Source organism: Ceratotherium simum, chromosome X (genome assembly GCF_057802395.1).
Source record: "Ceratotherium simum simum isolate JZ-2026a chromosome X, ASM5780239v1, whole genome shotgun sequence".
Taxonomy (NCBI): Eukaryota; Metazoa; Chordata; class Mammalia; order Perissodactyla; family Rhinocerotidae; genus Ceratotherium; species Ceratotherium simum.
The window spans coordinates 113811860-113835471 of NC_141940.1; the positions used below are offsets into that span (position 1 = coordinate 113811860).

At 40.7% G+C, this 23612-nt stretch overlaps 1 protein-coding gene across 3 annotated transcripts in view; it reads left to right on the forward strand.

The window, feature by feature from the left end:
• The window catches only part of MAP3K15 (mitogen-activated protein kinase kinase kinase 15), a 135545-nt gene that overhangs the window by 42653 nt on the left and 69280 nt on the right, over window positions 1–23612 (forward strand). For all 3 annotated transcript variants that reach the window (XM_014791143.2, XM_087427620.1, XM_087427619.1), the window contains 3 exons: window positions 1305–1498; window positions 4821–4989; window positions 7279–7385. In XM_014791143.2, the coding sequence (XP_014646629.2) occupies window positions 1305–1498; window positions 4821–4989; window positions 7279–7385 (470 nt within the window). The remainder of the gene's footprint in view (window positions 1–1304; window positions 1499–4820; window positions 4990–7278; window positions 7386–23612) is intronic.

The window sequence follows — 23612 nt, forward strand, 5'->3', positions numbered from 1 at the left end:
TGTTGATAATCTAAGAAGTTAGTAAGGACGAGAATATCCTGTCTGTAAGGACTGAATAAATTGGGCTTTGCTGATGACCAGATAGCTAACCAATCACTGAAGCACAAGTCTAACCTTTTGCCTGATGACCAAACCTCAAGCCAATCTATGAAGTACAAACCTAGCCTTACCTCATCTAGCACCAGTGAACTGTTCTTTAATACAACTTACATCATCCTCCCTTTTTCCCATAAAACACTGAGCCCCTCTCCTGTAATTGGGACACTATTTGGGTTTCTACCTAAAACTGTGCTCCCCAAATTGCAATTCTTTGATCCCAAATAAATGCGTTGTCTTGTAAACTGGTTTCTGTTTTTGTAGGTTGACAATAGTTTTGCTAGATATAAGATTCTTGGTCGATTTTTTTTTTTTCATCATTTTGAATATGTCATCCTACTGCCTTCTGGCCTTCATTGTTTCTGATGAAAAGGCAGATGTTAATTTCATTGGGGTTCCCTTGTACATGAGACATTTTTCTTGTGCTGCTTTGAAGACTTTGTCTTTCAAATTTTTGACTATGGTGTATCTGGGTGTGGATCTCTTTGAGTTTTCCTATTTGGATTTCACTTAACTTCTGGGGTATGTAGATTCATTTAATCAAATTTGTGAATTTTTCAGCAATTATTTCTTTGAGTATTTTTCTACTCCTTCCTCTCCTTTGCTTCTGTGACTCCCATTATGTGTTGTGTATGTTGGTGTACTTGGTGGTGTCCCACGTTTCTTTGAGGCTCTGTTCATTTTCTTCATTATTTTTTCTCTCTGTTCTTCAGATTGCATAATCTCTACTGATCTAATCATTTATTAATATCTGCTTCCTGCGAAACAATTTTTACTCAACAAAGTTGATAATAGTTCACCTATAGTTAAATTATCAAATAATAATACCTTTCCATCTATACTGAAAGAAAGAAAATATGCCTTGACATTGCAGTCCTTGGTTATCAATAGGTTCAGATTCCCTCTGGTTTTGGAGGCATATAATGAAACGATGTGATTTCTGAGGCTTCAGACCCTGAAATCTCTGCTAATGAAGTTCAGAGACATGCAGATCAGTTCAGCATTTGAAACCAAATTTTTGTCATACATCCATTTGTGAAAGCTTATGAAATTGAGTGGTTTCCTGGTTTGTGTCTAATAGATTCACAGTCATGTTGCACAAATTGTTGTTTATACTCAGGCTGTCCCACCAGGTTCCAATTGCCCAAATACACAACTATGCTTCTGCATCAATTACTTTGTGAAACATTTCTGTTTCTTTTTTCCAGGCATCTAGTGGAAATTATTATTTCATCCCGTACATCGTGACACCGTGTGCTGATTATTTTTGCTGCGAGAGCGATGCCCAGAAGCGTGCCTCAGAGTACATGCAGCCCAACTGGGACACCATCCTGGGCCCGCTGTGTGTGCCCCTGGTTGACAGGTTTACTAGCCTCCTCAAGGACATCCACGTGACCTCATGGTAATTCCCGTCACCTGTCAACAACCCTGGGAGCTTTCCCAAAAATTGCCCTTGATGTTCATGGAGGCGATAAACCCTCAAAAGACCATAGTGCCAGACAATGGGGAACTCTGGCCAATCATTTTTAGGTCATCCTGGAATCCATTATTGTCCCTTACTGCCTCACTCAGTTGGGCCACTGAAGTGTATCCAAAACAGAATAGAACTAGAGTTAGGAGGTTAAGGTAGAGCCTGTGTCTGGCCCTGACTCCCTGTGTGACCTTGATAAAAAAACTTCCCAGTAGCACTTTTCTCATCCAGAATATAAGGAAGTTGTCACTAATTTTTTTCTAATGCTTGCTTTCAATTCTGACATTCTGTGTTTCAAGATCATTTCTAAACATGATTTCCCCAACACCCCCCATCAGTTGTTGAGGTGTTAAAATGCCTCAGCAAGGTCATTGTGACCATAAGTTCTTATGCTATCAAAGTCGGAATGCATTGAGTCAAGCTGAAGGTATCCTGACCTCAGGATGTCCTGTGATGTGTCCTTTGTACCCTTCTGTTGGAGACAGTGTGGAATACTGATTCAGAGGTATACAGGTTTGGGTTTGCATTCTGGCTCATACAGTTCCTAGCTGTGTACCCTTGTAAAAGTCAGCTCAGCTCTTTGAGCCTCAGTGCTCAAGAAATCATACTTTAAAATGTTCTTTTTCTAAAAGTTGAAGACAGAAAAATTATTCTACTTAACCAAAGGATCCGGTTATTTTGCTCACAGCCAATTTAAAGGATTTACTCCTGTAAGTTATGTCACAAGGAGAAGGATTTGTCCTTCCAAAACAAATGAAAATCCGAAGCATTGGCAGAACTGACTTATAATGAAACGTAAGGCACCACACGTCCCACATTGGCTCAAATCGTGGCACTCTGAACTGTGGAGTGTTACTATTGTAGTACTGGTATGAGGTGTACACTTGTTAACAGTCTCTTCTCTTTTTCTATTAATCACCTCCTCTCTGGACATAGAGTTTTTTTTTCTACAGACTTTAATGGGAAGAGAAGACTGGAAACCCAGATATGTGACTGCATGCCAACACAGAAAGCAAATGAGGGACCTTTTGTGGCACATTTTTGGAAAGCCTTATTCAGTCACACCTTGCTAACTACTGTCTTATTGTAGAATGAACATTTTAGTCAAGTTTAGGGAGAAAGCTCTCCCAGTATCATCTTTTCAGGTCTGACAAGGAGGTGGGCTAGCTTGAGTCTGCCAGGTGAGCCAGATCTTTGCAAGAAATGGACTCAAGTTTGTTTCTTATTCAATGTGTATATATATATCAGTAGGAAAACTCTTGATCTGGTTTCATTTCAAAGGGCTTGATATACCCGTTGGTTGATTCCACCCTTTGAACTGACAGATACCTGGCAATGGTTAGTGAGAGAATAAATGGTGCTTATAGTTTAAAACGTCTATAACAGGGATGGCAGATAAATTTTTAGCTCAAGTGCCAACTCTGATAGACTGATAAAGGCTGCCTGGAGCCCTGTGCTGAAAAGGAGTTTGAAGCCATTTCTAAGTTCACATCAATTAGCAACATCTTTCCTGGTTTCCAGAGGCAGAAGTGGCTGCATGTTTATGACATATATGCTGTCCCCAAGCCCTACTCAATTCACTGTTTTCTTTATATACTTGCAAGTTACCATTCTTATTAGATTTTTTAGTTTATTAAAACTATTTTGCAGAATTACCTTTGGAAACAAGGCTAAACTAAAGTATAACTTTTTACTTGTCAGGCTAAACTAACAACATTTTAATCACTTGGATGTGCTTTTAGTCCACCAAATGGACAATGGCTGTCACTCAACTTATTAGATTAATGATAGAATTTTAAACAGTGGCAGAGTCTGCTAATTTTCTCATCATTGGAGTGATAAGCAATAGACAAATAAGGAAATAAAAAATTGGGGGCTGGTCCAGGGGCACAAGCGTTTAAGTGTGCACGCTCCGCTGTGGCGGCCCGGGGTTCGTGGGTTCGGATCCCGGGCGCACACCGATGCACCGCTTGTGAAGCCATGCTGTGGTGGCGTCCCATACAAAGTAGAGGAAGATGGACACAAAAGTTAGCTCAGGGCCGATCTTCCTCGGCGAAAAAGAGGAGGATCAGCATTGGATGTTAGCTCAGGGCTGATCTCCCTCACAAAAAAAAAAACAAAATTAACACAATGCACTGATATTTTTATATCAGAGTGCTTTCTGTGGGGCATCACTTCATTCTTTAAATGTTAATTGAGGTCTTATAAGCATTGGACTGTATACACATTTATTTGGCTTAGTTTTATAATTATTAAGAGTAAGTAACATTTGTTCTTATGTGTTGTTCCTCTTTCTCTGAAGACCATTATTTAATTGAGCTTACTCTTTTTTTAATAAATAGCCTAATTTTATTGTCTACAGTTAAATCATTTCAGCTACTTAATAGGTTGACAGTGTTCCTGCTTGGCAATGCCCAGTCTCCATAAAAAAATTACTTGGAAAGTAGACAACATATTTAAATCAATCTGTGGTCGTTGTAAGTTGGCCCCTGAACACCAAATTAGATCGTTTTTAAAGATTTTAAACCAAATACCAGATACAAGCATTGGTTCTTTGAGAGGCTATGGTGAGACATTCCAGTGTGTATTTAAACTGCTTTAAATGTTTTTATACATCCCTATGATGATCTAGATGCCCACATGAAGGAAGTTTTATGTTTTACATTAGAAAAGCCTTCTGACAGTCCACAATGACCAGGAGAGTGGGGAGTGGAAGGCACAGCTTCTTGGATCACTTATGGACACATCCAGTTTGTGGCTCTCAACCAACCGGAAAAAGCTTCATGATTACCAGCTGGGGGCACCAGATAGAGTCATTAAAGAAGTTCTAATTTTACTGTGTTTCGTGGCTTTTGGAGATTTGTTTGGCTTTGTGATAATCTGTTATTAGCGGGGGCAGTAACTATTCAGGTAAGGTACCTTCTTGCCCTCTGTGTGTTTGAAAATACCAGAGGAAGTGGGGTGGGCTCGCTAGCAAGTCCTGTGTGTCATCCAAATACAGATGGGGTCAATTTTGAAAATATTTTCAAGGTTGTAATGAAGTGATTTTTCTTTGTTACTGTTTAGTGGTTAGTTTCTGCAAAATGTGACTAACAAGTAGGACGTGTCTCCCATTTGCTGGCTCAGGTCTGGGTGAGGCCCCCGTGTGTTAACCTAAGTTATGTCCATGAGAACCAAGTTTGTTTGAGCTGCCAGAAACAGAGTCCTGGATGCATGTAGATATGACCAGAGGTTTTCATGTTTCCCTCTCCAGTGCTTATTACAAAGAAACCTTGTTAAATGACATCCGGAGAGCCAGAGACAAGTACCAGGGTGATGAACTGGCGAAGGAGCTGGCTCGGATCAAACTCCGCATGGATAATACTGAAGTTCTGACCTCAGACATCGTCATTAATTTACTGCTGTCCTATCGTGATATCCAGGTATGAAATATACTTAACTGAGGCTAACAGATGCTGAGTTCTTCCTTGGCATGAGGAATTCCTCATATAAGTACTCTTACACTAGTGTATGGTTAGGTAGCTGTTGTAGAGATGACTAGGTATGTGGCTAGGTCATAGATCACCCAGAGTATCTGTTGTGGTGGAAATACGGGAGACTTTGTCATATCAGAAGGCCACTCCAACGAAATCTCATATGCAGTACTGCGCAATAAAGGAACTCAGAATTTAACAGTTAATATGCACTTTATGCTAGGCATTCTTGCACGCCTTTGCAAATCCTAGTTCATTTAATCCTCTTTAAAAGCCTATGGGATACATACTCTGATTATCTCCATTTTAAAAATAAGGAAACTGAGGCACAGAGAAGTTAAGTAACTTTCCCAAGGGCACACAGCAGTGGGAGGTCAGGATTCAGACTGAGATGACTGGCTCTGTTGTCCTTATCTCCTCTGCTGTGCTACTTCCTTTAGGCCTTTGTCACTTCCTTCTTTGTTTACCACCACCCATCAGTGACAAGGAAAGCAGGAGCAGCAGAGGCATGTTCAGGACCCAGGGAATTCAGATGTTTATTCTAAGACAAGCATCAGAGGCTTCTGGAGAGTTCTTGAGACAGGGTTTGTGGGATGTGGTACCATGAAGGAAATCACCATTTCCTTCCTCCAGTTTTAATGCCATTGAGCCATTTCTAAGGATGTCTTGCCTTCCTTCCCTTTGGAAGAACACAAGGTAATGCACTTTATCTGCAGAATTCTGTAAAGCCATATTGGAGGTTGTTGGCCACAGGTCTTTTAAATTTAAATGAAAGAGGCATCCGTTTATGACCTGAACCAAGAACAGAGTCAGCCACAACTGACTCTGACTCATAAGAAACTAATGCCCCTAGTGATAAACAGATACATCTAATTGATTTTAATAGCAGAGGCTATTAGGGATTATGATGATGATTAAATCATGCCCCATGGGACAAGAGAATGGGAATGGCCTTTTCTTTTTTTTTTTTCCCCGTGGTGAGGAAGATTAGCCCTGAGCTAACGTCTATTGCCAATCCTCCTCTTTTTCTGAGGAATATTGGCCCTGGGCTAACATCCATGCCCATCTTCCTCCACCTTTATGTGTGGGACGCCTGCCACAGCATGCCCTGATGAGTGGTGTGCACGTCTGTGCCCTGGGTCTGAACCTGAGAACCCCGGGCCACTGAAGCGGAGCGCGCGAACTTAACCACTATGCCACCGGGCCGGCCCTGGGAATGGCCTTTCTTGAAGTCTTTCTTCCCTTGAGTTGTTGGCTTCCTTCTGTCCTTGCCTTCATGCATCTTGCTGTTTTATAACCTTCCATTGGTGGATCTTTCAGACTCAAAGGTGAGCCACTCTTTATCCCTCAATACACTGCCTTCTCTTTCCTTGGGCAGCAGCATCAAGGTGCAGAGCCGTAAAACAGGCATGGGATTTCAGTGGGAAGTCATCCTTCACTAACTGTGGCTGGCTGTCAGCGAATTGGCCAGTGACAATGATTCTAAGCCTGGCTGAAAGGGTAGCAGATGGCACTGTTCACAGGGGACCCAGCTGAGACAAACACGGCAACAATTTTTCCCTGGGTAATTATGCAATTTAGAACAGTGGTTCTCAACCGGTGGACATGTGGCAGTGTCTGGAGACATTTTTGGTTGTCACAACTCAGTGGAGGGGTGCTACTGGCATCTAGTGGGTCGAGGCCAGGGATGCTGTTTAACATCCTACAGTGCACAGGATAGCCCCATAACAGAACGATCCAGTACAAAAATGTTAGTAGTGCTGAGGTTGACAAGCCCTGGTTTAGATGAATTTGATTATTTCTGGTAAAATAGGAAGGACTGAGTAATTTCCTCCCTCTATGTGGCAAGTGACTGTAAGATTCCTTGTATGTCTATGTCCAGCTCATTTTAACCCACAGCTCTGCTGTTGGTGTTAACTCTCTTGCACTCAAAACGTGGTAGCTTTTTCCTGGCTGCTGGGCTCATTTGCTTTCTTTTGCTGCTTTTGAATCTAACCACCTTCCCTTGATCTTTTAGTGGCCTCTGATAGCAGGGATTCTTTCTCTGTCTTCTCTCTCATCCATCTTGTTTTTAATCTTATTTCTGTTCTATTAAGGGCTGCAAGTAACTTTACTAAATGCTGTCTGTAGGGAAAGGCTTGTATTTAAATGCCAAGGCTGTCTCATGTTTATAACTGTTCAGAAAAATCTTTGTAGAGCTATGTTTCTCTTTCTCACCTTGGGACCTCTTGCCAACAGGACTATGATGCAATGGTGAAACTGGTAGAAACACTGGAAATGCTGCCTACATGTGATTTGGCTGACCAGCATAATATTAAATTCCACTATGCGTTTGCACTGAATAGGTAAGAATGATAAAGTACATATAAGGTTTTGAAACACACCATCTGTTAAATTCTGCTTCTGTCTCTCATTCAACTCTCACTGAGTATGAGCCATATCATGTACTAAATGCCAAGGTTAAGAAAATGGGCAAAGTATGGTCTTTGTTTTCAGGGATTTTGTCTTTGGAACATATATTGTACCTGTGAGGTCTGACATATAACTAAATCCCTATAGCTCAGAGTGATCAATTTCTTAATGGTTTGCCCAAAGTGCTGTGGAAGCACAGCAGAGGGAGGAAGTCATTCTGCTTGGGGGTTTTAAAGAAGCTTCTGTGGGGTCTTTTGGGCTGGGTTTTGAAGGCTTAGTAAGAATTACCTCATGGGCAGAAGAGTGTGTGGGATGGGGGTGGTGAAAATGCCATTCCACTTGGCCAGAGGTGTGAGCGTAGAGTTCTGCATGGGCAGTGTGCCTTCAGGAAACGTCCAGGGTGACTAGAACACAAGATGCAGGTGAAGTGAATGCATGCAATGAGGCCAAGCTTGGAGGGTGGGACCATGTCTTGAAAGGACCTTGTATACATGAATAAGGAGTTGATGGTATCTTGTAGACTGTGGGCAACTTGTTTAAGCAACAGGGTTAACATGGAATGATAAGAAAGAGGGTGCTGTCTTTATGTACTAGTATAATCTGAACTTTGGAATACAAATTACCGGGCTAGGTAGAGTACATGAGACTTGGAAATTCTTGCCTGGAGATCATGAGCCTCAAAAGCTTATGTGCTCAGGGTATTAGCTAAGATGCTGTAACAAAGAGACCCCAAATAAAATGATTCAAATAAGATTGAAATTTCTCTTTCACATGGCAGTCGAGAAGTGAGTGGACCAGTCTAGTGGCATAGCTGCTCCAGGGATTGTTCAGGGACCTAGCTTCTGACCATTCTATAGCTCGTTTATTCCTGAGAGTGTTGTCCTCTCCTTCTAGTTGAAGCTAGGTCACTACTACTCTGTGTTACAGCCTATGGAAAGGGGGAAAGAGTGGAAGCTCGGGGCAAGCAATTTCCTTTAAAGCAAGTATAATTTGCATATGTCACTTCTACTCACGTTCCATTGGTGAGAGCATAGTCACATGACCCCATCTAGCTGCAAGGGAAGCTGGGAACTGTAGTCTCTAGCTAAGCATCCATGTGCCCATCCAAATTCAGCTACTATGGATTGGGAAGATAACTAGGAGTTGCCACATTCAAACAAAATTCCAAATGCCTGAACATCTTAGTCCTACAGTCTCCCTTCCTCCCCGACAAGACAGGAAGAGGAGCAGCATTAGGTGAATATGGTGAGAACCATGCCTAGATACACTTCCCACTGGGCCTGTCCTCTGCTGGAGCCAGGAATTGGTCATATTGAATCATACAGCAAAAAACTCTGGAAGGGTATTCAAATTTGGCTTGAGAGACAAAGAGTTCTGGCACCTCCTCATCAACCTTCCAAGGCCAAGTCTTCCACAGGGAATGAATAAAGTGAGGGTTGGAGGTGACCTGAGTTCGGGGACTCTTGTGTCTGGTTCCTCAGAGGCATTGCTTTAGCAGCTGGATTAGGCTACAGATTGTGGACCTGCCACTGGCAGCATCTTCAGGACAGAAACAACACAGAATCCCACAGCTTCAGGAGTCTTGTAACACCTATGAGGTCACATCTCTCTCTTTTTTATATTGAAATAAAGTGTACAAGCAGTGAAATGCATAGATCTTAATTATACAATTCAGTGAGTTCTGATAAATGGATATACATGTGTAAACAATACCCCTATCAACATATAAAACATTTCCATCTCTCTAGAAAGTTCCTTTGTGTCCCTTTGCGGGCAATCCCCACCCCTCCATAGGCAACCACCATTGCAACCTCTGTCTGCATAGATTAGTTTTTCCTGTCCTTGAACTTCATATAAATGGAATCACGCAGTTTGTATTCTTTTGTGTCTGGCATCATGTTTGTGAGACTCATCATGCCGTTGGATCTATCAGTGGCTCATTCATTCTCTTTGTTGTGGAGTATTCCATTGTGTGGATATGCCACAATTGATTTATCCATTTTACTGCTGATAGACCTTTAGGTTGTTTCCAGTTTGGGGATACTAAGGATAGTGCTGCTGTGAACATTCTTGTGCATAATTTTTGTACATAACATGGACACATTTCTGTTGGGTATACAGCATATGCATGTGCCCTGCTGTAGTAGACACTGGCAAACAGTGATAGTCAGGATTTTGATTCCTTTTTGTGGGGAGGCTTCGTGGTCTCTATGAAAATGTGTCTGCTCTCTCCCCAGTAGTCTTGTTTTGTGTGTGTGTGAGGAAGATCAGCCCTGAGCTAACATCCATGCCAATCTTCCTCTTTTTGCTGAGGAAGACCTGCCCTGAGCTAACATCTATTGCCAACTCTCCTCCTTTTTTTCGCTTTTTCTCCCCAAAGCCCCAGTAGATAGTTGTATGTCATAGTTGCACATCCTTCTAGTTGCTGTATGTGGGACACCGCCTCAGCATGGTCGGACAAACGGTGCGTTGGTGCACACCCGGGATCCGAACCCCAGGCCGCCGGTAGTGGAGCACATGTACTTAACTGCTAAGCCACGGGGCTGGCCCGCCCCCAGCATCCCAAGGTGGGGAACGCTGAGAAAGGCATCTTCGTTAAGCCTGAAAAACAGTCCTGTAACTCTGTTCCCCGAGAGTAGTGGGTTCCTCTTTTGTTTATACTTAATTATACTTGATTGATCCTTGATTTATAAGAATTAAATGGAGTTATCACTGGTGAAATTCTTGGAAGAGTGCCTGGCATACCCATAAGAGCTATAAAAAAATTGTCAGTTAAATAAAAGCTAAGAGGGCCATTTAAGTCACTCACCACCATATCTTTTCCCAGAGGGAGTAGAGATAACCATCGTCAAACAGAATGAGACAATCCAATTACCATCCACTCAAAGTAATAAAAGAGTAAAACAAGTTTTGAAATGAAAAATCAGTTTCTAATGGGTGTGGCAGGATGAAGTGGTCCTGAGGTGAATGAGTTTCCAGTTTGGAAGCGGAATGGCTGGGATTGCACAACGGGGAGCCACTTTCTCTCTGCTGGGCCTTTTCCGTCTGGTCTGATTGTCCCCTCTCAGACCAGGGGTTCTGTGTCGTAGGCCAGGTGGGGTCCTCAGTGCCGAGAACCTCATTTTCTCCCATCAACTAGGGATTTCCTGTAGAATTGCAATAGTTGCTTCATTTATAATGTGATCTGATCCTGAAATTTCATGTTTTTGATTTAGGTGTAACTTGGTGAGCTGTCAGCATAGTTGCAGTAGGATTTGGCATTAGGTACAGTTTTGAAGAAGTTTATGGAATTACCTTGTGTCTACAAAGGGGAAAATAGTGATAGACAAATAATGAATTTTTCTGCGTTACAGTTGACTTTTAACTCTTAGGAAGTGGAACAAATCATGGCCATCAATTAGTTACTAAAGGTTGGCAGTAATGAATAATGTTTGACCCTCAGATGGCAAGGGCTCCCTGTTATTAGGAAAGCTGGCTTGAGGTGGCTGCTTTTCCTGGTAGCTTCTACTTTACTGCATTCAGAAGCCCATTCAAAGTGACTTTAAGTTTCCATTGAGCAGTAAAACTGCTTGCCTCTCAGTGGAAGAATCCTTTATGAGCAATTTTTATTTGCTGTTGCTTTTACAGACAGAACTTTATTAGATATGCTAATGTAGCCAGAAGATTCTGACTAGGGATCCAGGCAGCAGGATGGTCTGGAAGAAGAATAATGGAATCAAAGTCCTAGGTTAAAACAGCAAAACTTGCCTGTTGCAAAGTAGGAGTGTACTCATATTCTATTCCCTGCATCTTTGGGTCAAGTCTGCCAACTCGGGCATAATTTAACTCATTGAATTACTCATCAAGTAAGGAGGAGACTGAATGCATGACACATTTATTGGAATCTCTGATGTGTCACTCTATAAATAAGTTAAAGGGGAGTGATGGACAGAGGAAGATAGTCTGTGAGCCTTTGAACATGTGCTGGGGGGTGGAGTGCAGGGAAGATATTAGACGAACATTACTGAATCCAGCCCATGCCAGAGGGACTGCGGGCTTGTTGTAGACTCTACAGCACTCACCTTATCCTCAGCCTCTGGGCTACCCAGGCAGGTCATTGCTTGGGTGGAGGGACACATGTTCCCAGGAGGACTTTGTGGGCTCGTTGTCTCTGCAGTAACCACCAGCCTCCTTTTCTCTGTCTCTTCTGTTTGTGTTCACTGTTTAATCTCACATCTTAATTTATATGTTTATATAAATAGTGAGTCTTTATTACATGTCTGTCAAAAGTAGAAAAATGATGACATCTCCCTACTCTTCTAGTACATTCGTCTCCAGGTATTTAAAAACATGTTTCAAAAGAAGGCTACATATTTGTGGTGATTGTTTTCCTGGTGGTGAAGAGAACCACAAAATGTGTGAATTTAGATGGAATCATCTAGTCCAAGTCCTTTATTTTAGAGAAGGGGAGGAAGAAAGAAAGAAGGTCAAAGGCCCTAAATATAACAGCTGGTCAATAAGAGATCTGGGACTAGAACTCCCCCATTTTAGCCCGGCACTCTACATACACTAGTTTAATAATGTCATGGCATAATTAATAAAACTCTTACCAGAAAGCTTTATCTTAAATTTTGTTTGCCTGAAGGATAACCAAAACAAGCCATGGGCCTCTTGGAACTATAGGGCCATCCTTTTATGTATGCTGCTTTGTCATATATGATAGCATTAGACGGTAGCTGAATATTGAAGCCACTTTCATAATACGTATTTTTTATACCAAAAAAAAGTTGAATTTTTTTTTCTGAGATATGGACCATCTCTTATCTTCTGAGTAGTGTCCTTGCCAATAATATATGTTTTCCTTTTGAAAAATATTTATCCAAAGGACTTAACCACTTCCATCTGTCCTTGTTCCTCCCCACTGGCCTCCTTGAGCCTGCAGCGTCTTCCTTTTCTGTCTACTTCCTGCTAGGTTCCCTCCCTTTTGTTCCTCCTTCATTTACTGACTTATTTATGTGTTATTGGAAGGGCTTTGTGCTAAATGAGGAGAGAGCTCATGAGGGATGACTAAAGTTAATGAGTGATTAAAAAATACAATCACGTGTGTATGTATTACACACACACACACACACACACACACACACACTCTTGAACTTATACAGACAAGTGAACTTGTTCTCTTCAAACTAATCGAGCTATGACGTGCTGCATTTATTTTGACAATGCTGCCATTATTCAGAATATCATAGTGTCAGTGAGGAAGAGGGGACTTTTTCTTAGGAATTTCCTTAAAAGCCAGCTTACATAGCACATAGGAAATCATTATCATTACTGTGGGTTTTGAAGGCAAACAGATTTGGGTTGAATTCTGGCTCCTGTACTCAAGTGTTATGGCTGTGGTCAAGCCACTAAATCACCTGAAGCCTTAGCTTCCTCATCTGTAAAATGGGACACTACCATCTACCATGTAGTAAGTATTACTTGGAGTTCTCCTGGCAGGAAGCAGCTGCTTGGCTGTGGCTGTGACTATTACTATGTAGCTTGATCATTCATGTTTCTACCAAGCTTGAGAAAGAACTTTTGACCATTTCTAAATATCAAAACTACTAGCAAAGTACAGAGATTTGCCATCACAGAAGATACTTAAGAGGAAGGAATTTCATAAAGTTGATAGAAGTGCTCTTAGCACGAGAACATGGCTGGGGTAAGTATATGGTCCTTTGAGGTGACTATTTTGAATGGGACAGGGTTTATTGAATGTAGATATTTGTAGGAAAAAAGAATAGTATGTTTAGTAAAATTCAGAGTTTATTACTTTATAGCAGGTTTCTCAACTTGATGCTATTGATATCTAGAGCTGAATAATTCTCTGTGGCAGAGGCTGCCTTTTGTATTGTAGGATGTTTAGCAACATCCCTGGCCTCTACCCAGTAGATGCTAGTAGCACCCCCGCCCCAGTCGTGACAATCAAAAGTGTCTCCAGACATTGCCAAATGTCCCATAGAGGACAAAAGAGCTTTATTTGAGATGACTACTTTATAGGGAGACATTCTGGGATGTGTAAAGAGCACATGCTGTGATATTTGAGTCACTTACCAGCAATATGATGTTGACAATTAAACTCCTTCAGCCTGAGTTTGCTCATCTGTAAACTGGGATGGTGATGCCTGTGGTGAGGATTAAATAAGATACACCATATGCAAATGGCCTGCACAGCCCTGGCAGCTAGAAGGCAGTTAATAAAAGTTCAGTTGCTTCATTTATCCCCCTACTTTCACTGCTTAATTTGAATGGGGAGGTTACCTAGTGTGATATAAAAAGATTGTGGAATCTCTATCAAAATTCCAAGGTCATTTTCCACAGAAATAGAAAAAGCAATCCTAAAATTTGTATAGAACCACACAAGACCCCAAATAGCCAAAGCAATCTCAAGAAAGGAGAACGAAGCTAGAGGTATCATACTTCCTGGTTTCAAACTCTATTACAAAGCTATAGTAACCAAAACAGTATGGTTGTGGCATAAAAACAGACACATAGACGACTGGATCAGATTTGAGAGCCCAGAAATAAACCTATGCATATATGGTCAACTAATCTTTGACAGTGGCACCAAGAATACACAATGGTGAAAAGATAGTCTCTTCAATAAACAGTGCTGGGAAAACTAGATATTCACATGTAAAAGAATGAAATTGGACCCCTATCTTATACCATAAGCAAAAATTAACTTGAAATGGATTATAGACTTACATGTAAGACCTGAAACCGTAAATCTTCTGGAATGAAACATAGGGAAAAAGCTTCTTCATGTTGGGCTTGGCACTGATTTTTTGGATATGACACCATAACCGCAAACAATAAAAGCAAAAGTAAGTGGGACTACATCAAACTAAACAGCTTCTGCACAACAAAGGAAACCATGAACAAAATGAAAAGACAGCCTATGGAATGGGAGAAAATATTTGCAAACCATCTATCTGATAAGAGATTAATATCCAAAATAAATAAAGGAACTCGTACAACTCAAAAGCAAAAAATCAAATAACTGGATTAAAAAAATGAGCAGAGGATCTGAGTAGACATTTTTCCAAAGAAGACATATAAATGGGCCAACATATATGAAAAGGTACTCAACATCACTAATCATCAAGGAAATGCAAATCAAAACCACAGTGAGATATCACCTCATACCCATTAGGATGGCTATTATCAAAAAGACAAGAGATAACAAGTGTGAGGGTGTAGAGAAAAGAGGACCCTTGTACACTGTTGGTGGCAATGTAAACTGGTACAGCCGTTATGGAAAACAGTGTGGAGGTTCTTCAAAAAATTAAAAATAGAACTACCATAAGATCCAGCAACTCCACTTCTGGGTGTATATATATATATAAAGGAAATGAAAACAGTATCTCAAAGAGATATCTGCACTCCCATGTTCATTGCAGCATTATTCACAATAGCCAAGATATGGAAACAACCCAAGTGTCCATCAACAGATGAATGGATAAAGAAAATGTGGTGTGTATATATGTGTATACATATATACACACACAATGGAATATTATTCAGCTATAAAAAAGGAAATCCTGCTATTTGCAAAAACATGGATGAACTTGGAGGATATAATGCCAAGTAAAATAAGCCAGACACAGAAAGACAAATACTGTATGATTTCACTTATATGTGAAATCTAAAAATGTCAAGCTCTTAGAACCAGAGAGTGGTGGTTGCCAGGGGCTGAGGGGTAGGAGAGTTGGGGAGATGGTGGTCAAAGGATACAAACTTTGTTATAAGATGAGTAAGTTAAGGGGATCTAAGGTACAGCATGTGACTATAGTTAATAATACTGTATACTTGAAATTTGCTAAGAGTAAATCGTGAGTGTTCTCATCACATATAAAAGGGTAACTGTGAGGTGATGGGTTGTGTTAACTAACTTAATTGTGGTGATCATTTCACAATGTATATGTATATTAAATCATCATGTTGTACACCCTAAAAAAAAAAGATGGCAGAGTCAACATAGCAAGTGCCAAGTGACTTACTGGCTTAGTCTGTAGGAATTATGGTTGTTTAAAGTAGACGAGAAAAACTACTTGTAATTTAGCCAAAAAGTTGCCCATAGCTCTCAACTGACCAAGAGTTGGTTGTCCAGAGAGCATTTAAGTTTGGAATGGTTTGAGAAATATTTCCAAACCACTCTGCTGTTTACAAGCAACAAACCCATGGACCGGACCACAGTGGAAGAGATGAAGATAATGGGAATTAATGAGATGGTTTTAAGAATTAAATAAGAATATCTTAATTAAAAACTTAGCACAGTGCCTGGCCCATAGAAGATGCTGGATAAAAGCTAATTCCCCTTCTGTTTGCCAACAGAGAATCCCAACCACCAGTGTTAGGTTGTCTGCAACGATGGTATTTGGGGAAGGCTTCTTGGGAGGAGCTAGGATCTAGAAAGCCATTTGGAGTAAAATGTGAAACTTAGTGAATAGCTTCTGAGCTCTTCCAGGTAGGAGTCCCTTGATAGAGAAACTTTGCACAAGAGGAATAGAAATGGTCCTGTGTGACCTGGTCCTGTCTCACTTCCCGTGCTGCTCCTCCTGGTTCACTGGCCTCCAGCCACCCTCACCTGCCTTCAGTTCTTAAGGGTGGCAGGCTGTTCTCCCCTGTGGGTGTTTGCACAAGCTGTTTCCTCTGTCTGAAATGCTCCTTGCTTACCTGACTCAATCTGATGATCCTTCAGGGTCTAGTTTAAATGTCCCTTTGTGAGAGAGGTTGATATTGCAAAGAATACCAAATCTAAAACCGTGTCCCTGCTGTTATTCATTCTCATAGCATCTGCTCTTTTCCTTCATAGCACTTGAATTTATGTGTTTACTTGTTTAATACTTATCATCCCTCCAACTAGACTGTAAGCCTGAGGGGGGCAGGAGCCAAGGTTTACTAGGCCATTGTCTACCCCATGCCTAATACCATTGTGCCACCCGCATAGTAGATGCTCAATCAGTATTTGTTGAATCAGTGAATGAATGAATGACTAATTGATCAACTGTGGTATACAGTTGGAAGAAATCTGTATAACGAGTATCTGCTACAGTTAGGGTTTGGTAGTCGAAGGTAAATCTATTGTATTTTTCTTTATTTATGTGTGTACCTATGTATGAAAACAGAAATATCTAAGTCATACATATTCAGTGTATACAGAAAAATATAAAAACATAATTGCTGGTAATACCAACCACTCAAAGATAACCATTTAAGTACGGCATGGCCCAAAGCAGGGAATTCAGAAAAGTTTAGGCCTGCATAGGCTCGGTTAGCGTCAGAGGCGATGGAAGTCTTCCTAGTGTGGGATCTCAGGCTTCTTTTAAAGCGAGATTAGACACAGACTCAGAGGGGAATTGATCTTTCTCACAGAGAAAACCCATGCCTTCTTAGTGTCATTGACTTGTGTGTTAGTCAGGGCAGGGTAACTGCTGTAACAAATAGCCTAATGATTCCAGTGGCTTAACATAATGAAAGGTTATTTTCACTCTTTTCAACATTCCAATGTGGGTGTATTCTGGTTGAGTAATCTCTTCTCCAGCTGATTGCTTGAGGATCCAGTCTCTTTCCATCTTGCGCTTCTGCCCTCTTTTAGATCCTCAGATCTCCTTTCAGCCAGATAAGAAAAAAGAGACCATGGTGGATTGCCATGGAGGTTGTGTGTGTGTTTTTTGTAACGGCTTAATTGAGATACAATTCACATACCATACAATTACCCATTTAAAGGTACAGGTCAGTTGTTTTTAGTATATTCACAGAGTTGTGCAACCATCACAACAATTTCAGAATATTTTCATCATCCCTCCCAAAAAACCCCATACCCGTTACCAGTCATCCCCCCACACCATTTCCCCTGACCCCCGCTCCACAGCCCTCAACAACCACTACTCTATTTTGGCAATTCGTTAACAGTCACTCGCTATTCCCCAACCTTCCTCCCTAGCCATAGGAAACCATTAATCTATTTTCTGTCTCTATGAATTTGCCTTTTCTGGACACTTCATATAAATGGGATCATATAATATGTGGTCTTTTGTGTCTGGCTTCTTTTACTTAGCATAAAGTTTTCAAGGTTCATCCATGTTGTAGCATGTATCAGTACTTCATTCCTTTTGTGAATGAATAATATTCCATTGTACTGATGTACCACATTTTTATTGGTGTCATAATAGTTTATAACATTGTGAACTTTTAGTTGTACATTATCGTTTGCCAGTCACCATATAAATGCGTCCCTTGACCCTTGTGCCCACCCCCCACCCCCCTTCCCCCAGTAACCACCAAATTGTTCTTTCTGTCTGTGTGTTAGTTTATCTTCCACATATGAGTGAAATCAAGCAGTGTTTGTCTTTCTCTATCTGGCTTATTTCGCTTAACATAATACCCTCCAGGTCCATCCATGTTGTTGCAAGTGGCATGATTTTGTCTTTGTTTATGGCTGAGTAGTATTCCATTGTCTATATATACCACATCTTCTTTATCCAATCATCAGTCGAGGGACACTTGGGTTGCTTCCATGTCTTGGCTATAGTGAATAATGCTGCAATGAACATAGGGGTGCATAAGCCTCTTTGTATTGTTGATTTCAGGTTCTTTGGATAGATACCCAGTAGTGGGATAGCTGGATCATAAGGTATTTCTATTTTTAATTTTTTGAGGAATCTCCATACTGTTTTCCATAGGGGCTGCACCAGTTTGCATTCCCACCAGCAGTGAATGAGGGTTCTCTTTTCTCCACAACTTCTCCAACACTTGTTATTTTTTGTCTTGGTGATTATAGCCATTCTAATGAGTGTAAGGTGGTATCTTAATGTTGTTTTGATTTGCATTTCCCTGATGATTAGTGATGTTGAACATCTTTTCATGTGCCTATTTGCCATCTGTGATATACCACATTTTATTTGTTCATTTATCAGTTGATGGACATTTGGGTTGTTTCCACTTTTTGACTATAACAGGGAGGTTTGTATGAGCCAGCTCAGGAAGTGATGTTCATTACTTTTTAGCACATTTCATTGGCCAAAATTCAGTCTCATGGCCCAACCTAACTGCAAGGGAAGTTGGGAAATGTGGTCTGGCTGAATGCCCAGACAAAAAAAAGAAATGAGGTTTAATGAACACATCCTAGTGTCTGCTACAGCTTACAAATAAGGAGTAGAGGTCAACTGGACCCATCCTTGTGGAGATCCCTGGGAATGTGTCAGATAGCAGGACCATGAGTTTTGAGGCGAGAATATTCTTCAGCTCCTCTTGCCTGTGTGAGAATGGGAAAGCCAGCCTGAGAAATGCCCAGTTCCACATTAGGGCCTGCCAGCCCACTATAGAGCTCAATCTTCATAGATATTGCTTTGTGGTCCCAGAAGACTGGGAAAGGTTGGGATGGTGGGAGCAAGGGTGGGAGGGTTTAATAGTGGTTCTGCCTTGATATGTAATTAGATCCTGTTTGTAGAGTAGGAAAACAGCCATTCTGGTTTGTGTGTTTCTTTGGCTCTGAGTGTTGTTCACGCTAAAACACAGGTTGCCTCTAATTGTTCTCTTCTCCTTATGTAAATATGAGGCATCTGGCCGAAGTAGGGCACCTGCCTTCTTGTGGCAGGAGTGGATCTGTCAGGATCCAATCAGGAAACAGAAACCACTCTAAATGTTTAAAATAGAGGAAATTTAATACAGGAAATAGGTTACAAAGGTGATGGAAGAGCTGAGAAGCCAAATAGAAACTGTGAGGCAGCTCAGAAATTAGCATCAGCAGGAAGCTGCTCCCACCCCTCTCTTGGCTGGAGGGACACAAGAAGGAGGTGATGTTACCAGAACCCGGGAGCCAGGGTCACCTGAAACTATTGTGAGCCAGCCTGGTGGAAGCTAGATCTACAGAAGAGATGCAGCTGTTGCTGGAGCCACCACACAAAACACAAAAAGAGGAAGAAAGTAGAGGAAAGAGGAAAAAGAGAAAAAAAGCTTCTTTCTTCTTCCTCTTCTCCAAGTACTCCTCCACCAGTGCCTCCCACTGGTTGCTCATAGCTAGTGATCAGCTGACCTGGGAGCCTGGGAAGCAGCCTGGAGGAGTCAGCAACTCTGTGATGCAGAGCAGGGGAAAGACAGGAATCTATCTGAGGACAAACAGACCAGTGATTGGCTCAGTAGGACACTTAACTTTCAGAAACACTACTCAGTTTCTATGTATTTGTTAAGTCAACTTTATTAAAGTATAATTAAGGTATAACTTACATACAATAAAATGCACCCATTCTAAGTGCACAATTTGATGAGTTTGGCCAAATAAATACACCCCTGTAACTACCACCACAATCAAGATATAGAATATTTTATCCCCAAAAGTTCCCTTTTGCCCCTTCCTAGTTACTTCCCCCCACCAGCCAGCCCAGTTTGGATCAGTCATACGTGCTAATTGCCAGACCTAAGAAAGGATATTAAGATATTCAGGATAACAAACAAAACAAAGTGAAATTATACTCGTCTCCACTGTTCTTTTAGATAAAACATCTAGAATACAATAAAATTATGAGACGTGTAGAAGCAGGAAAACATGATCCACAATCAAGACAAAACATCATTAATAGAAACAGACCCAGAGATGATTCTGTTATTAAAATTAGCAGACAAGAACTTCCTAATTGGAAGCAGAAATTTCTTGAAACGTTTTTTATTGGCAACCTAAGACAAAGTTTGTTCTAGAAAGGACACTGGTCTAATGAGACCTTCTGCTTGTTAATTCTGAGGGCTGGCTTAAAAGAAAGATTTTTTGGAACTCTTTCAGTCTCCTACTCTGTGAACTTCTTATAGACACACAATATAGAAAAGATGGACAGACAGACAGGATGGTTAGTGACAAATCAGTGCTCTGGCAGACCTGTAGCTCACAGTAATCTTGTAAGGTAAGCAAAGTCAAACATACTTTTCAGATGAAGAACTGAGGCACAGAAAGGGTAAGTGACTTGCTGGAAATTCAAATTGGTAGTAAATGATGTGAAAATAACCCGAATCTAGCTCTATATGATTCCCAGTCTGATGTTCTGTTTTTACTCTGTGCATTTTATTGCATAAATAATACATGAACATTTATAGATTCTTGTGAAAAATTTTTAAAAATGCATTTAAAGCAGTTGACCCTCTTAATTCTAATCTCTGATCCCACTCATATTCAGAAGTACTCTCTCGTCAGTGTGGTGTATATCCTTTCAGACAATTTTCAATGCATTTACATAATGTTAAAATATGTCATACTGCAGAGTTTTAAAAATATAGAACCATACAGGAGATGTTCTGTTATTTTCTTTGTTCACTTAGCAATCAATGCTTGGAGATCTTTCCATGTCAGTACATATAGTCCTGCTCAGTTTGTCATTCATTTAACAGACATTTATTGAGCACCCGCTATGCACTAGATCCGGTTTTAAGTACTGGGGCACAGCAGTCAACAGACCAGACCAAAAAATCCCTCCCTCTTGGAGCTTACATTCTCCAATAGGGAGAGACAATAAAAAATAAGTAAAATGATTAAAAGAGGTTAGGGTGATAGGGAGGGCTAGTGGGGCAGGGATGTTGCAGTTATATATTGAGTGCTCAGAGAGCGACATAGAAGATGAGAAAGAGATGAAGGAACATACCATGTAAATATGTGGAGGAAGAGCATTTCAGGTAGAGGGATCAGCCCATGGAATAGCAGGGGGGCTTGTGCAGCTAGAGCAGAGGAGGTGATGGGGAATGGATGGTAAGAGTTGGGGTTGGAGAGAAATAATTGGGAGCCAGATCTTGTAGAACCATGTAGGCCATCGTAAGAAAATTGGCATTTGCTCTGAGATGGTAGCCACTGGAGAGGTTTTTTATATTGAGATATAATTGACATATAACATTGTATTAGTTTCAGCTGTGCAGCATAATGATTTGCTATGTTTTAGAATGATTGCAAAATGATCACCACAATAAGTCTAGTTAACCTCCATCACCACACATAGATACAAACATTTTTTCTTGATGAGAACTTTTAAGATCTACTCTCTTAGCAATTTTCAAATACACAATACAGTACTATTAACTATAGTCACCATGCTGTACATTACATCCCCAGGACTTATTTATTTTATAACTGGAAGTTTATACCTTTGACCACCTCCACTGATTTTGCCCACTCCCCACCCCCCACCTCTGGCAACTTGTATCTGTTCTCTGTATCTATGAGCTCAATTTTGTTTTTTTTAGATTCGACACATAAATGAGATCATATAGTATTTGTCTTTCTCCGTCTGACATTTCACTTAGCATAATGCCTTCAAAGTCCATCCATGTTGTCGTAAATAACAAGATTTCCTTCTTTTTTATGGCTGAATAATAGTTCATTGTGTATATATACCACATTTTCTTTATCCATCTGTCACTGGACACTTAGGTTGTTTCCATAGCTTGGCTATTGTTAATAATGCTGCAGAGAACATGGCAAGGCAGATATCTCTTTGAGATACTGATTTCCTTTCCTTTGGATATATACCCAGAAGTGGAATAGCTGGGTCATGTGGTGGTTGTATTTTTAATTTTTTGAGGAATCTCCATACTGTTTTCCATAATGACTGCACCAATTTACATTCCCACCAAGAGTGCACAAGTGTTCCCTTTTCTCCACATCCTCACCAACACATATCTCTTGTCTTTTTGGTGATAGCCTTTCTAACAGATGTGAGGTGATATCTCATTGTGGTTTTGATTTGCATTTCCCTGATGATTAGTGATGTTGAACACCTTTTCATGTACCTGTTGGCTATCTGTATGTCTTCTTTGGAAAAATGTCTATTCTGATCCTCTGCCCATTTTTTAATCAGATTGTTTAGTTTTTTGTTATTGAGTGTATGAGTTCTTTATATATTTTGGATATTAACCCCTCATCAGATATATGATTTGCATGGAGAGTTTTGAGTAGAGGAATGACGTGATCTGACTTAGAGTTTAGCAGGATTACTCTGACTGCTGTGTTGAGAATAGATTATGGAAGGGTGAGCGTGGAAGCAGGAAATGACAGGGACTTGGACTGGGGTGATAATTGTGGGAGTCATGAGGAGTGGGCTGATTTGGGGTATGGTTTGAAATAAACACCAATAGAATTTGCTGATTGGATAAAGGGTGTTAGAGGAATGAAGCATGACTCCAAAGTTTTTGGTGTGAATAACAGGAAGAATGGACTGGCCGTTATTAAATATGATGGAGAAGGCTGTGAGAAGAACAGGTTTGGTGGGATGGTCAAGAGTTTGGTTTTGGACACATTAAGTTTGAGGTATTATACATGCAAGTGAGATGCCAAGAAGGCAGTTGGATATGTGAGAATGGAGTTTAGGGGAGAGCTCTGGCTGGAGATAGAAATTTGGGAGTCATCAGAATTTAGATGGTTTGAAAAATCATTACACTGAATGGTATCACCAAGGGATCTAGTGTAGCTTCTGATAAAGAGCAAAGGTCCAAGGGTTGTGTCTAGGGACATGCCAGTGTTAAAAGATCAGTGAGATGAATAGGAACCAGAAAATTAGATGAAAGTAGAAGGAAAATCAGGAAGGTGTGGTGTCCTGCAAGCCAAATAAGGAAGGTGGTCCAAGGAGGAAGGAGTGCTCAACTGTTAAATGCTGCTCGTAGGTCAGATAAGACAAGGGGCTGAGAATTGATCGGTTTTAGCAATGACACAGACCTACTGAATCAGAATGTCCAGGATAAGAGACACTGATGCCTGGATCCCATCTCCAGAGATCGATTTAATTGGTCTGAAGGGCAGCCTGGACACCAAGTTTTCAAAGCTCCCCAGGTGATTTTAATGTGCAGCCAAGGTTGAGACCTCACTGTCTTTGTTCATTTCCATCTCTTAAATTGTGAAATGGCCTTATTATCAGAAACAGATGTTGCTGGACTGATTAAACAGAAGAGTTTTTATCTATAGGCTTGTTCTTGGATACTTTGGGATCTGAAAATGCTAAGCAGATCTGAAAACTGATTAACCACTAAAAGGATTAGCTATTTAGCACCTGTCTTAAAGTGGCTTTTAAGCTGAAAATAGCTTTGCTTTTCATTTTTTGAGAATGTTTGATTTTTTGTTTTGTTTATCCTCAAAAGACCTTTTGTTTTGAGTAACAAGGGTAAGT